The sequence below is a fragment of the Elephas maximus genome, chromosome 11 (genome assembly GCF_024166365.1).
Source record: "Elephas maximus indicus isolate mEleMax1 chromosome 11, mEleMax1 primary haplotype, whole genome shotgun sequence".
Classification (NCBI taxonomy): domain Eukaryota; kingdom Metazoa; phylum Chordata; class Mammalia; order Proboscidea; family Elephantidae; genus Elephas; species Elephas maximus.
The window spans coordinates 96,165,279-96,180,914 of NC_064829.1; the positions used below are offsets into that span (position 1 = coordinate 96,165,279).

Here is a 15,636-nt window from a genome sequence, read left to right on the forward strand (position 1 = left end):
CTGAAGAACTAACTAAGGGAAATCCATGGTCCTATGGTAGGTGAAGTATCACAGTTTGCTCCATTTATTGTGGGGCAAATGAGCAGAACATGTCCCTGTCCATCTTTTCCACATCATGTATTGATATCCCCCTCAGATTGCATTGGACTGTGTTATTCCAGGGATCATTATCATTTGAGGATGTGGCTGTGGGCTTCACCTGGGAGGAGTGGCAGTTATTGGACCCCTCTCAGAAGGACCTGTACAAGGACGTGATGTTGGAGAACTACAACAACCTGGTATCAGTAGGTAAGGACAGCATCACGGGGTCACTCACTGTGGGTTCCATTGATCGTCTTTTCTTTCTCATTTGGTGAAATCTTTAGAGCCCCATGAATTTTTAGCGTTTGGACTAAAGAACTGTAGGTCGTAGACTTTTATTGTCTTTGGCCCTAGCGTGTATGCTTTCCACTCCTGAGTAAAAGGTTTTTATTGAGCAGTTTACAAGTAACGCAGTCTCTGAAATATAATCTTGTCCAGTTTTCCTAGCATAAATATTTGGTGCCAAGTGTTCAGTGAGTTTCTGTTTACAGGGTACCCAGCTACCAAACCAGATTCAATCTTCAAGTTGGAGCAAGGAGAAACACCATGGATAGTGGAGGGGGCAATCCACAGTCAGACCAGTCCAGGTGAGTGAGTGACAAGCAATACCATGGGCAGAAATGATACTAAAATCCCAGGTGGTCAGTGAAGGGTCGACACTTTAGAAACATTGTTCTGAGAACTTTTTTTCTACCACCTGATGACTCAGAAATCTAATCAGTGCTAACCTCTCTGATCTATAATAGGGCTGTTTTTCTTTGCCTGCTATTAAAGGACTCTGTCTCCCCGTTTCTCACTTCTGAATCTGACCACAGTCTATTCTATGTGTGACCTTGATTTCTTGCTTGGTTCCTTTCTTCCCAGCATCCTCATGTCTTCTAGTCTTCTGTGGCAGTCTCACTTCCTATTGCCCATCTTCCTTGCTTGAAAACCCCCATCTCAACTCCTACAGATAACCCAGCAATCAACCCTGCTGTCTACTTGTTCATATCTCTGCCTGTTTTTGAAAGGGTTGGTTTTCCTTCCACCTTAGCTTAGTTCATAAAAAACCACACACATCTCGTCTGTCAGGGCAGTTCTGGCTACTTATTCTCTTGCTGCATCCCTGGCTTCCCAGATTCTTTTTTTTTTATCTTCTGCTTGATTCTCATATTCGGAGTTCAATTCATTCACAGTTCTAAGCTCTCTATTCTCTGATGGAGACTCCCAAATTGACACTTCCCCTTCTAACATCCAATCTGCACTCCATCCTGTGTATTTTTTTAGACACCAGGGCAGCTGCCCTATGATTTCCTGCCTCCTATATGAGAAACTCACATCCTCCTTTCTCTGTGATAATGTTTTTCCCCATCATGGAATGTACTCATATGTACCCCTAACATCAGTGCAATTCTGTTCTGACACAAACTACAGTGTTAGTTCTCCCAACCGTAACTTCCTGGAGTTAGGGCTGTTCATCACATCGTTCTTGAACGGAGAATTTTGTGTTCCCTTTTTGTTTTAATTTTTATTTCGTTTTTTAATCAGGAGTGTGTGTAGAGTATGTGAGATTTCTTTTAAACTATGAGCTTTGCTTTTCGAATTTCTGCTCCTGACTTGTTAGAAGTGGGAGGGACCTGAGCATATGAAGTTTGAAAGGCCTCCTAGGTGATTCTGCTTGGACCGCTGCAGTTGCAGAACCACCACGCTACTGTTCTGAGACACATTCAGATGTAACGAAAGGCAGAAACACCTACCAAGAGTGACATCTCAAACTTGATGTTCCTCAAAATGGAGGACCCGATTCCCTGTAAATGCCACACCCATCCCCTTAATCTTCCTCATCATATTAAATGGCACCAGCACCTACATAAAAAATTAAACCACGTACTGAGGAAATATCCTAATTCTTCCCTTTTACTACCTCCAACATTTGTTCTAGTGGTGAGTCTTATATTTTTCTCCTCCCTACTTGCCTTTTCTCTTCCAGACTATATCCCTTTTTTTTCATTTACTGACTCTCAGTTTTCTTTCTTTTTTTAAGTTGTACCTTAGGTGAAAGTTTATAGCTCAAGTTAATTTCTCATATAAAAATTTATACACATATTGTTTTGTGACATTTGTTGCAATCCCCCTGTATCCTATGTTTATCCATTGTCATGGTAGTCAGTCACACACAAGCTACTGTTCTCTCTTGTCTGAACTCTGCCATAATCTCCTGCCTATTCTCTTCTACAATTTCATCTCCCCAATTCATTCTCCATAAAACAGTCTTGTGACCTTCGAAACGGTCAATTCGGAACTTGTTTTGGCTTACTGACATTGTTCTTGGTATAAATTCAATTTCTACTAGTCTTCCTACAGGATATGAAGCTCTCAATAATGCCTACCTTTCCAAACTTATCTAGTCCTTCTTCAACAAGCTCAGGATATCCCAAGTACACCATCTGTCTTAGGTTTCATAATCATGCCCAAGTTTTTTTCCCTTTGGGTTTTTGCTTTATGTTCCCTTTTCTTTGATTGTTCTTCATTTAGTTCTTTACATAACAGTGGTCATTCTTATCCTACGACATCAGCTCAACTTTCCATCTCTTGTGGATGAATATGTAAGATTGACCTACAACTTCTCTTTCACCTTCTTTTTACCATTTTTCAAACTCTGTAATTTTGTTATCTGTTTGCTCACCTGTTGACTAGAATGACAGTTCCATAAAGACAGATAATATTATTAGTTACTTTAATGTCTCAAACACCAACTTGTTCAGTGAACGTTTGTTGGATGAACAACCTAATCCTGGATTAGGTTGCCTTCTTTTGTGCTGTTTCAATAGTAATTTGTTTTCTATTTCTACTTCTTTTTCCATTTTGCAAAGCCCTGTTTTGAAAGCGGAGCCCTGGTGGCACAGTGCTTAAGTGTTTGACTGCTAACCAAAGGTCGGCGGTTCAAATACACCAGCCACTCCTTGGAAACCCTATGGGGCAGCTCTACTCTGTCCTATTGAGTTGCTATGAGTTGGAATTGACTTGATGGTGACAGGTTTGGGTTTTTTTTTTTTTTTTTTTGGAAAGCAGCCTACATTATATTTATTCAGTGTAGACTGTTTATCAGTATTTCTACAGTAGCTGGTTTTCCTGTTTTTTATAATACTGCTTTTGTTTTGGAGGGTACATTTTCATAGGGTACATTTGTTGTGACTGGTATGTTATAAGACCTATCCCAAACCATGGTGCTTTTGTATCTTTTTTCCATCTAAAATGATCATGGATGTTTTCGTTGTTCTTTTTCTTAGAAGAAATATGGGCGATTGGCCATACGCAGCGGCACTCAGAAAACCAAAATGAGCTTAAAAGTCTGGAAAGATGTCTGCAAAGTTTTACACTTGGAGATAATTTTGGTTTAAGTAAAAATCTAGTTCCTTCAACACAAAGATACAGTGTGTTTGACTCACACTGTGCAAGTTTGAAACCTCATTTAGATTTTGTTACCCAGAATAGAAGAGAAGCAAGAAATGATTCGGATGAATTTAGTGGTTACGGGAAATCATCTGTCCACATGAAACATGATAAAACTTTTTCTGGAATTAAATACCATGGATGTGTTAAACCCAGTAGCACTAAGTCACATCGTGATGACCATCGAAAAACTAATACAGAAGAGAAACCATATGAATGCAGTGAATGTGGGAAAGTCTTCTCCAGAAAGTCACTGCTCTTGATACATCAGAGAATTCATACAGGAGAGAAACCCTGTGTATGCAGTGAATGTGGGAAAGCCTTCACTTGGAAGAGCCGGCTCAAGAGACATCAGCAGTCTCATACTGGAGAGAAGCTCTATGGATGCAATGAGTGTGGGAAATCATTTTCTCAGAAGGCATACCTCATTGTACATCAGAGACTTCACACAGGAGAGAAGCCTTATGAATGCAGTGAATGTGGAAGAAGCTTCGTTTTTAAGTCAGACCTGACCAAGCATCAAAGAATCCATACAGGAGAGAGACCTTATAAATGTAGTGAGTGTGAAAAAGCCTTTAGAAGCAAGTCTGAGCTTATTCAACATCAACGAACTCATACTAGGGAGAGATCGTATGGATGCAGTGAATGTGGCAAAGACTTTACCCATATGTCATTCCTTATTAAACATAAGGAAACTCATGCAAGAGAGAAAGCGATAAATTCTATGAAGGTGAGAAAACCTTCCTCAGGGAGACAGAGCTCTTTATACATGTGTAAACTCATACAGGAACAAAACTGTATGAATACAGTGCCTTTGGAAATGCCTTCTTCAGGAACTCAGCCTTTAAACATCTGTGAGCTCCAAGGAGGTAAAAATGTAGTGATTGTGAAACAGCCTTTTCAGGAAGTCAGCCCTCAGTACATAATCGGGAATTTTCACTGAGAGTAAACTTTGCAAATGCAGTGGACTGTGACAACACCTTCAGTAATAAATTATATCTTGTATATTACAGATATTATTTAGGGAAATGATAAAAATTCTATCATAAGCTTATTTCCTGTATCACATTTTCATACCTTTAGAACCTGGGAAATGCCTTTCCAATAAATGAAATCTATGTGGACACCAGGAATGGTGTTGTATAATGAAAAACTGAATATAATGAATGTGGAAATAACAACTGTATTAGTTTCTTATTGATGTTGTAACATCACAGATTTGGTCACTTAAAATAACACACATTTATTATCTTATAGTTAATGGAGGTTAGAAGTCCAAAATAGACCTCACTGGACTAAAATCAGTGTGTTGGCAGAGCTGGGTTTCTTTGTTCAGCCTCTAGGGAAGAATCCTACGTTCCTTGGCTAATGGTTCCTTTTCATCTTCTAAATCAGCAGAGGCTGTTCAGGTCTTCACTCTGATACTGACTCTTCTGCCTCCCTCTTACTCATTTAAGGACTGTTGTGATTACATTGGGACCACCAGGATAATATAGAATAATTTCCCTATTTTAGAATGAGTTTGTTAGCATTTTCAACATCATCTACTAATTTAAGTCTCCTTTGCCCTGGTGGTACAGTGGTTAAGCATTTGGCTGCTAACCAAAAGGTTGGCAGTTTGAATCCATCAGTTGCTCCTTGGAAACCCTGCGGGGCAGTTCTACTCTGTCCTGTAGGGTCACTATGAGTTGGAATTGACTGGACAACAGTGGGTTTTGTTTTGGTTTGGTTTTTGCTTTGTAATGGAATATATTCACAGTGTCTTGAGATTAGGACATGCACATTTTGGGGAGGCCACTATTCTGTCTACTGTGGGCCCATACCATGACCACAAATGATTCATGTCTATTCCATGTGCAAAAGTACATTTACCCTACTCCATCATTCCCAAACTCTCAACCTCATTACAACATCAACTGAGAGTCCAATGTCTTATTTAAATCTTATCAATTCAAAAGTCTCAAATCTAATACTAATCATTTATATCAGGTGTGGTTTAAGTTCTGGGTATGGGTTCATGTTGAGGCATAATTCTTCTTCCTATGTGAGCCTGTGAAATTAAAAAAATAAGTTCTGTCATCCCAAAAGGTTCATTCCACCTACTACCTTAATTCTCTTTTGCTATTTTTTTTTTTTTAATGTAAAGTATTCACATGTTCCAGGAATTAGGATCTGGCCTTTCTGGGGAGGATATCATTCTGCCTATCACAACAACTTCGTGGGATTGCAGAGATGTCTTACTGTTTTCAAAAACATTTTGTAGTTTGCAGAAGAAAATTTATCATGAATTCCTTAGGTTTGTCTCCTGTTGGGGTTTTTCACAATTACTTGAACTGTAGGTTTATGTCTTTTTTTTAATTTAGGAAAATTTCAGCTTTCATTTCTTCAAATACTTTTTTTACCTTCACCATCTTTCTCTTCTCCTAGAATTCCAAAGACATGAATTTTCTATGTTTTGTTATAGTTCCACAGGCCTGTAAAGTTCTAGTTAAAATTTTCAGTCCATTTTCTCTGTTCAGATTAGGTAATTTTTTACTGTTATGTCTGTAAATTCACTGATTCTTTTCTCTTTCCATTCTGCTATTAAGCTCACCCATTGTGGGGTTTTTTTTTTTTCTTTTTTTAATTATAGTTTTCAGTCTTAAAATTTTTTATTATCTTCAATTTCTTTTCTGAGGCTTTCTGCTTTTCTTGTTTCAGGCATGTTCATGAATGCTTTTGGAAGCATTTTTATGATTGCTTCTTGTCATGGATTGAATTACATACCCCCAAAAATGTGTGTATCATTTTGGCTGGGTGATGATTCCTGGTGTTGTGTGATTTTCCTATATGTTGTAAATCCTGCCTCTATGATATTAATGATGGAGGATGGGTGACAGTTGTGGTAGTGGGGCAGGACTCAATCGACAAGATTGGATTGTGTCTTGAGGCAGTCTTCTGAGATATAAAAGAAAGAAGTGAGCAAAGAGTCAGGGGGACCTCATACCACCAAGAAAGCAGTGCAAGGAGCAGAGTGCATTCTTTGGAATCAGGGTTCCTGCTCAAAGAAGCAGGGGGAAGATTGATGAGAAGGCTAACAGAGAGAGAAAGCCTTCCCCTGGAGCTAATACCCTGAATTTGGGCTTTTAGCGTACTTTACTGTGAAGAAATAAATTTTTTTGTTTGAAGCCATCCACTCATGGTATTTCTGTTATAGCAGCACTAGACAACTAAGACCCTATAAAATTCTTGTCAGATAATTTTAACATCTGTGACATCTTGGTGTTTGCATCTGTTGGTTGACTTTTCTCAGTAATATTTTTCTTACGTCTTGTTATGTAATGATGAGTGATTTGTATCCTGGAAATTTTGTGTCTTGTGTTTTAGGAGTATGGATCTTATTTAAATCTTCTGTTTTAACAGCCTCTTTTGCAGTGCTGGTAAGGTGGGCACTGTCTCATTAATGCCATGTGGGGGTGAAAGTTTAGGTTCCCCCTTTGACCTGCTTTGACATGGGAATGGGGAGCTAAGCAGAGGTGAGCTTTCAGGTTCAGCACTAGGCCTCTGCTGGTAACCACCCTGGGTGTGATGAGGAATGGCGCTAGTTGATGTTCTCCATGTGGCATCCATTGACACGGGGAAGGGAATAGTAGTAAAAGTTTCTACTTCCCACTCAACCTCCTCTGACACCACCCGAGGATGGGGAGGGACATTTTATTACTGCTGAATGAGTGTGGAACACCAAGATCCACACATGGCCTCCAGTGACTGTTTGGGGAGTCTTGTTATTGCCAGATGGGAATGAATGTCCTGGCTGCCTATTCAGTCTTCTCTCATGTCACCCTAGCAGAGGTGGTCGGTTGTGAGGTTGAAGGGATGGACTGTGTCTTAGTTATCTAGTGCTGCTACAACAGAAATGCCACAAGTGGATGGCTTTAACAAAGAGAAGTTTATTCTCTCACAGCCTAGGAGACTAGAAGTCCAAATTCAGGGTGCTGGCTCCAAAGGAAGACTTTCTCTGTCGGCCCTGGGGGGTGGGGGGATGTCCTTGTCATCAGTCTCCACTGGTCTAGGAACTTCTCAGCACAGGGACCTTGGGTCCAAAGGACATAGTCTGCTGCTGGTACTTCTTGCTTGGTGGTATGAGGTCCCCGTGTCTTTCTGCTCGCTTCCCTTATATCTCAAAAGAGATTGACTTAAGATGCAACTTAACCTTTTTTTTTTTTTAATTGTGCTTTAGGTGAAAGTTTACAGCTCAAGTTAGTTTCCCATACAAAAATTTATAGACACATTCTTATGGGACCCTAGCTGCCATCCCTACAATGTGACAGCACACTCCTTCTTTCCACCCTGGATTTCCGCTGTCCATTCAACCAGTTCCTATCCCTCTCTGCCTTCTCATCCCACCTCCAGACAGGAGCTACCCATTTAGTCTTGTGTATCTACTTGAACTAAGAAGCACACTCTTCACGAATATCATTTTATGTCTTATGAAGAGTTGGCTTCGGGCATGATTTTAGTTCTGGGTTAACAGAGAGTCCTGGGGCCATGTCTTCTGGGGTTCCTCCAGTCTCAGTCAGACCGTTAAGTCTGGTCGTTTACTAGAATTTGAGTTCTGTGCCCCACTTTTCTCCTGCTCTGTTAGGGACTGTCTGTTGTGTTCCCTGTCAGGGTAGTCATCGGTGTTAGCCAAACACCGTCTAGTTCTTCTGGTCCCAGGCTGATGGAGTCTTTGGTTTTTGTGGCCCTTTTTGTCTCTTGAGCTAATAGTTTCTTTGTGTCTTTGGTGTTCTTCATTCTCCTTTACTCCAGGTGGGTTGGGACCACTTGATGCATCTTAGATGGCCGCTTGCTAGTTTTTAAGACCCTAGACACCACTCACCAAAGTGGGATGCAGAACATTTTCTTAATAAACTACGTTCTGGCAGTTGACCTAGACGTCCCCTGAAACTGTGGTCCCCAGACCCCTGCCCCTCCTACTCTGTCCCTCGAAGTGTTTGACAACCTAATCTTGTCAATTGAGTCCTGCTTCATTAACATGACTGCCGCTAATCCTATTTGCTTAACGTGAGAGAGGCAGGATGTACAACACATAGGAAAACCACATCAGATGACAAAATGGTGGACAATCACACAGTACTGGGTATCATGGAAGAGTGAAGTTGACACATTTTTTTGGAACACAATTCAATCCACGACAGAAGGGAAGGCCAGTTTGGCATTTCTTAAAATACTAAATATACACTTGCCGTATAACTCTAGTGGTACTCCTGGCATTTATCCCAGAGAAAAAATTTTATTGTTGGTTGAAACATCTGTTGTTTCTGAGTCATGGCGACCTCATGTGCAGAGTATAACTGCTCAATAACATTTTCAAGTCTGTGACCTTTTGGGAGCTATTCTCTAGGTCTGTCTTTTGAGATGCCTGTGGGAGGATTTGTTATGGCTGCTAGTTGAGCGCTTAACGATTTGCATCACTCAGGGACTCCTAAATGAAAATTAGTTCCACACAAAAGCTTATAAACAAATTTATCAGCTTTATAATAGATGAAAGTTGAAAACAACCCAATGACCTTTAATGGTTGGTTAAACCAACAGTGGTATATCCATACCATGGAATACGATGCTGCTGTATGAGGGAATTAATTATTGATACTATTATGGGTTGAATTGTGTCACAGAAAATTTGTGTTGTAAGTCCTAACCCCTCTATACTTGTGAATCTCATCCCATCTAGGAATAGGGTTTTTGTTTGTTATGTTTAATGAGGCCGTATGTGAGTGCTTCTTCACTCATAGCAGGTAGTTTATAAACCTTTGTCGGATGGATGAATGAATGAATGAATGAATGGTCAATTCGTTGGATGGCTTCAGCCGAGTGTTTTTAAATCGTGTGCTTTGCTCTTAGTGGAGCGAGTTGGGCTGCCGAAACGTATCAGTTCAATTAATCATCCCTCAGTACTGGACAGAACCTAGTCATTTCCCACTTTTGTGGACAAAAAAAAATCTAGTCCTGCCTTTGGCTTTGAGCAGGTGGAAGGAAAAAGCACGTCTCTCTGTTGGCTCAGTCCCCCTTGCCGGCCGGGATTGGCTGTGTCCCTATTGTTCCCGCTCTCCCTCGAAAGAAGGGCTGTTCCATCCCGCTGTTTTGCGCGGTCTGTGACCGATGTCTTCTCCAGATGACTTCGGTTTCTCTAAACGCTAAGCTGCCTTCAAATGTAGCTTCCTACAAAAAGCCCTCTCCTGTCATAAGCATTCCGGGGATGCCAGCTGGTTGTCGCCAGGAGTGGTTTGGGTTCCCTCTGTACGGACTTTAACTGAAAGATGGCCGCGCTCACTGCACTTTTCCCCATTCCGCTAGGCTCAACGTGCCTTAATGTCTCCGCCCAATCTGCAGAGACAGCGTGGTAGGCTTAAAGACTCTGAGAAGCTGCGCGGTCTGATTAGCGCTCCTTACCAAATTTTGCAATGTCGTGTCCCAATGGTTGAGTTGTCCTTGAAATGGAACAAAATAGGTCATTTTCACGCTTAAGGCGTGGGAAAAACAACTTGGCCCGCTGTACGGCAGTCAGTTGGAAAACGGCCGCTTCGGGCACCTATCGGCGAACGATTAGCGCGTATATTACGTCATAAAGGGACGCCCGAAAGCCGGATTTCGGAATTGGCGCTGGTGGACCAGTCATTCTCAGAGTTTACGAGGGTCCGCATAGTCGCGGAGGTGGGGCTGCGGGATAGGAGGCGCAGAAGGGAAGTGTTCAGAAAAATGAGCTCTGGAATTTCTCTCCAGCGGTGGAGACAGAGGGCATCGGTTAAGTTAGTTTTTGGTTCCAGTCATGTTTCGGGTCCACCGAGATTGCATCAGGGTCGGTGTTGGGGGAAGCGAGTGGGAAACCTTCATGGCGTGAAGTGTTAGAGGATCATTTTCGGGAGCTTTGTTCGGGGCCCCCTCGTCAGGGAGAGTTCGTGGGGTTTCGGGTTGAGTCGTGTCAGGAGGTCTGAGTAGGGCGTTTAGGGGTGTCTGCGTTGGGCTGTCCGTAGTTGGAGGAAGTGAGTTGTGGGGGTCGGTGTTGGGGGAAGCGTTTGGGGTGTTCCGTGTTTATTGCTTATTCTATGCTGACTTTATTTTAATGGTGGGTTTCTAGTCTGCAAGTTTGCTGTTTATTCGTATTTAAATATTACCTTTAGGTTATTCCACCCTTCAAATCAAGCTGTAAATCAAGACCAAAACAACAACTTGAATATCCCTATTTGTTTGGCAACTAAACCATATACTTCTAATTAATCTGTTGTAGAGAAAAACTTGAACTCTGTTTCAAGTTAAAACACGTTTATTAAGGGTTTAAAACAATTGCAATTGGGGAACGACTAGGCCTTTGAAAATGGAGCCAGTATTCCCGGGGCAGTGCCGTTATACAAGTATCCTGATGGAGTAAAAAGAGGAACCAAACCATAGTAAGGGCAGTTACGGGAAAATCAATGACTATTGTGATAGTTACACTCTCTTTGGTTACTGATTATTAATAGTATAGTTAGTGATTACAGATAGTTTCACAGGATGCTTATATGATAGTTACAAGATGCTTACATGTATATTTTGTCTATCTTGCAAAAAATATCTTGTTGGCAACAGCCCTCAGCACTCTTTGTGAGTACATATATTTTGAGGGGTGCAGATGGTCACTTGTTTAAGAACCCTCAGGACATACGGTTTCACATCCTGGTTTTGATCACAGAGGAAAAACATGTTTTTCTCAAAAAACAGCTGTTAGTCTAGAAATCCAGATTAAAATTAGATAGCATGGTCAGCATGTTATGCCTCTGTCTCACTGACTGCACTGAAAGTTTTCTTCTCCAGAGACAATTCCATGAGTCCAAAAAAATCATTTTGGAAATATTTTGAATTGTATTTTGAGAACAATCATACATGTCAACCCATGTGCAATTTATAACTCTTGTGGGATTCATCTAAAGATGTCAGTGTTGGGAATTTATATCCTTAAATGCATAGATTAGAAAAGAAGGAAGGATGAAAATCAGCAAATAAGCATTTATCTGATAGTTGTCTTTCTTGTACTTCATTGTTTAGTATTGGGAATAGGTCTCCTAGATCTCTCCTATTATATAACTGTCTTGCTTTGTTATGTGTGTGTGTGTCCTCATGTCTCAATATGTTGCAGTAAGAAGTACACAGCAACATCTATGAAGAAGAATTTTCAAAAATATTGAACAAGGAACTAATCAAACCACTAAGTTCAACTATCCAGCTTACCAGAAGTGAAGGCAGATGGGGAAGAACAAGTTAAACTCTGCAGGAGAGGCAATCAGCCAAATCTGTAGGGTCAGACATCTTACGGGACAAATGACCTATTCTCTTCCTCTCTCCCTTCATTCCTTCCAATAGCATATATGGATTTACAATATTTTCTAACATTCCTAATTTTATGTCAAGGGGAAATCTCCTTTTTTTAAATTTATAGTTTAAAATTTTTAATTACAATTTAAAAGATGATTGGCTGGGCCACAGTCTTGCAAGGGATTGGTTATTTACTATGCAAATAGTGGTTTGAAAATCCACCAAATAGGATTGACTGACTTGTGGTCCACGAAGGGAATTTGTGAGTTTTGCCATTCTGCTAGGCTTCTAAGGCCCAATCCCACAAAGGTTCAGGTGGACCTCACTACCATCAAGAAGAGCCTGGAGAGGAATGTGTCCTTTGGACCTGTGGTCTTTGTGCTGAGAACGTCCAATACTCTGAAGAGAGAGAACTGAAGATGGCACAGATAGCAAGGAAAGGCACCAAGTACAGCAGAGCCTGGCAGTAGAGAAACGGTGGCAGCAGTAAGAGCAGTGGAGCCAGAAGACTGGTGAGAGGGTACCGTGAGATTGCTGGCCCGTAGAGAGAGAGACAGAGTTGAGCACCTTTAGGCAGGTTGCTTGCTGGTAGAGGTAAAGAACTCTCATACTTGCCCAAGCAGGGTAGAGGCTGAGAAAGGCCCAGGAGCAGAAGCCAAGAGGAGTGCCTGGCCTGTGGGCATAGCCAAGAGGAGAACCTGGCCTGCAGGCACGACCAAGAAGTTGCTGAAAGCTATCCGGATGAGAAGCTGCCCAGATTGATGAAGTTGATTTTGTCTCCTGAGTTGTGTCTTGTTATTATTTTCAAGTTGATTCTGATCCCGAGTTGTAGCCTGTTAATTCCCTAATAAACCATATAACTATGAGTGTGGTCTGTGAGTTCTGTGTGGCCATTGTAATGAACTACTGAACCCAGCAGAGACAGAGAATGCCGTGGTGGGGATGGCTCGTGTCAGAAATGGTGGAAAAGTTGGATAGTGAAGGTACGTCTGACCATCTCATAGGAACCAGCTTTGTGTGGATTTTGATTCTTATCTCAGCTGTCGCTCTCCTAGCAACAGCTTTCTGCCTTTGCTACCAGCTCTGCCACTTCTTGCTGCTGGCTCTGCCACCTGGCACCCTCTGGGCCTCTTGCCACCAGCTCTGTTCCTGGGTACCTTCTGGGACTTTTGCTGTCTTCAGTTTTATAGCCTTTGACCTGTATTTCACCTCTTTTAGGTGGTCCCCCCCGCCCCCGCAGGAACTGCTGGTCTAAACAGCTCTGCTCCAGGCTGTTATGTTCTTGAGGTGCCCTTTTTGCCTCTCCATAAAAACCTCTGTGTGGTTGGATGCTTATGTAAGCAAACTCCTTGTCAATTTCAAAGCATGGCCCTCTCAGCAGAACCACTAACGAACTGATCCTGTTGGTGGACCACAAATCATGCAATCCTATTGTGTAGTTCCACACACCACCTTTCTGACTAGTAAACTGATCAGTCCCTGCAAGATGAGTAAAAAGGACCAGTTACAGGGTAGGCTGTGACACAGAACCAGACAAAGAGTGTCAAACCATCAAGTTGTTTACAACTTACGGAGGAAATATCAATCAACCTGGAGAATCCCCTGTAACAAACCCTCTGGGGTAGATAAGAACCTGGGATCACCCCCATGCCAAGTTGCTTCTCCAAAGCATTAGGGTGAAGGTAATTCCTCAGAATTAAGGAGAAAAATTTCCCAAGCTGTTTAAAAAAAAAAAAAAAGACAAAAGACTGCATAAAAGAACTCATTTCTTCACAGTTTAGTACTTTTGTCTTTGATCTACAGTTATTGTCCCAGTGCCATATAAAAACTTTAGGAGTAGTGGGCACAGGTGATTATACATTGGTTTCAAGAGCGCTTGCTTCATATGCTGTCCTTCCTAAAGATAAGCTATGTGAGAACTTGCCAGTGGAAAAGACCATGAGCTGATTTTGGTTAGTCGTCTCTTTCATATCCACCATCTTCCGACATTAACGACAAAAAAGGCGTTCCTCTCCCCCATTCCATATCTTCCTGTGGATACTGCACGGTGATGTAAAAGCTTGCAGGGTGTTATACAATGAGACAGATGAAATACTTAAAAAAAAAAAAAAAAAAAACCCACTTTTTTTTACTTTGTTAGGATGAGTCCACATGGCAAGAGAGACCAATAGTTGTGGCTTCTTATAATTGAATTTTCTCTTGAATCTACAGGTTCTGGTATGCAAGATCAAGATATAGTAAGTGGTAGAAGAAGGAGGAGGTTACCGGCTTGGGAGATCATTGTTTCTGGTAAAGGACTGAGGTATTTGACAATGATTTCCATAGAGTTCCAGAGAATACAGAAGACAAAGCACACCCTGGAGCTACTAGTTCTTAAGAACAGAAGAAAATGACCAAGGCCCAGGTGAGGTCTGTTAGACCTATTTTACCCTGGACTTTAGGAAGCTTATAAAAGACAGTTTTATTGAATGAGAGTATGTTGATAAAAATCAGGATCTGTTAGAAAATAAGTTTAGATTGCAATCTTAAAATCAGGGCAAATTAGGAAGTAATATATGGAAGCCATAGGATTAATACAAAGTTCTTAACGTTGGAACATAGGTGATTGTGTAACACCCTGTGGGTTGCCTTAGCTATGAATTTGTGTGTGCTTTTCTTGACAGTCATAATAACAAGAAAAACATGAAAAGTTACGTGATTTGCAGTGTTTGTGAGGAGAAGGCAACCCAGTTTTTCAGGGGAAGTAAACGTTTTATTGCTCTTGGGTCTTAAAAATTCCTTGGAGTAAGCAAAGGTCGTAATATCAAAGCAAAGTTCAATTGGACAAAATTATTCAAAAACAGTTTGGCTTCCATTGGAGCTGCAGTGCAATGGGTTTTTCTTTATATATGGCCTTTCTGGCCCTGGGCTTGCAGTTCTGCCAAGATGATTTGCTAGGCCACAATCTTTCAAAGGGATTGGTTAGTCTACTAGGCAAACAGGGTGCATAAAACCCTTGTGGGTATTGTTTGATTACTATGTAGATATGGTGTGTAAAACCCTTGTGGGAATTAGAATGGATTACTATGCAAACTAGGTGACTGTGGCCTACCAAGGGAATTGGTCACTTTGACCTTCTGCTAGGCTTCTAAGGGCTAATCCCACAGAGGTTGAGGGGGACCTCACTACCATCAAGAAAAGTCTCAGGTCTAAAGTGTGGAGCCATGGCCGCTGGGCTTTCAAAGGGTGGGACTACAGCCTCCCAAGTTTCAAAGAGTCAAATCTTCACCAGCTCAGTTCAGGAATGTGGCCTTTCATAAGTGCCAGTGGGGTGGGCTACCCAAAGCCAAAGGAGCAGAGTTGCCTTTCCAGTGGGCTGGAAGGTGGAGCTGGAACCCAGGGCCGAAGGACCTCCACCCAGAGTCCAGAGGGTGTGGCCAACACCCAGAGTCTAGAGGGCATGGCCATCATCTAAATGGTCTCAGAGAAAAAAAAATGGCCATCATCTAAATGGTCTCAGAGAACAGAGGATTATTTTCAAGCCTTGGGAGCTAATGTAGTGTGTTCTGCTGACTTGTTTGGTGCCTGTTATCCCTTCTTTCCCTCCAATTTCTCCCATTCGTAATGGAAATGTCTACCTTGTGCTTGTTCCACCATTGTACTTAGATAGCTGATAACTTGTATTACAGATTTCATAGATGAAGAGGAATTTTGCCCCAAGAGATTTTGGACTTGGAGTTGACCTAAGACTTTTGCCATGATATGATGGGGTGAATGTGTTTTACATGTGACAAGGACTTGAATTTTGGGGGC

The 15,636-nt window shown here is 41.6% G+C and overlaps 1 protein-coding gene across 5 annotated transcripts in view; it reads left to right on the top strand.

Moving 5' to 3' along the window:
• Window positions 1–15,636, top strand: part of LOC126086068 (zinc finger protein 577-like) — a 53,241-nt gene that overhangs the window by 10,539 nt on the left and 27,066 nt on the right. For 3 of the 5 annotated variants that reach the window (XM_049902120.1, XM_049902122.1, XM_049902121.1), the window contains exons 3-5: window positions 162–288; window positions 573–668; window positions 14,056–14,248. In XM_049902120.1, the coding sequence (XP_049758077.1) occupies window positions 162–288; window positions 573–668; window positions 14,056–14,237 (405 nt within the window). In that variant the 3' untranslated portion in view covers window positions 14,238–14,248. The other 2 variants (XM_049902119.1, XM_049902123.1) reach the window with 2 other exon arrangements.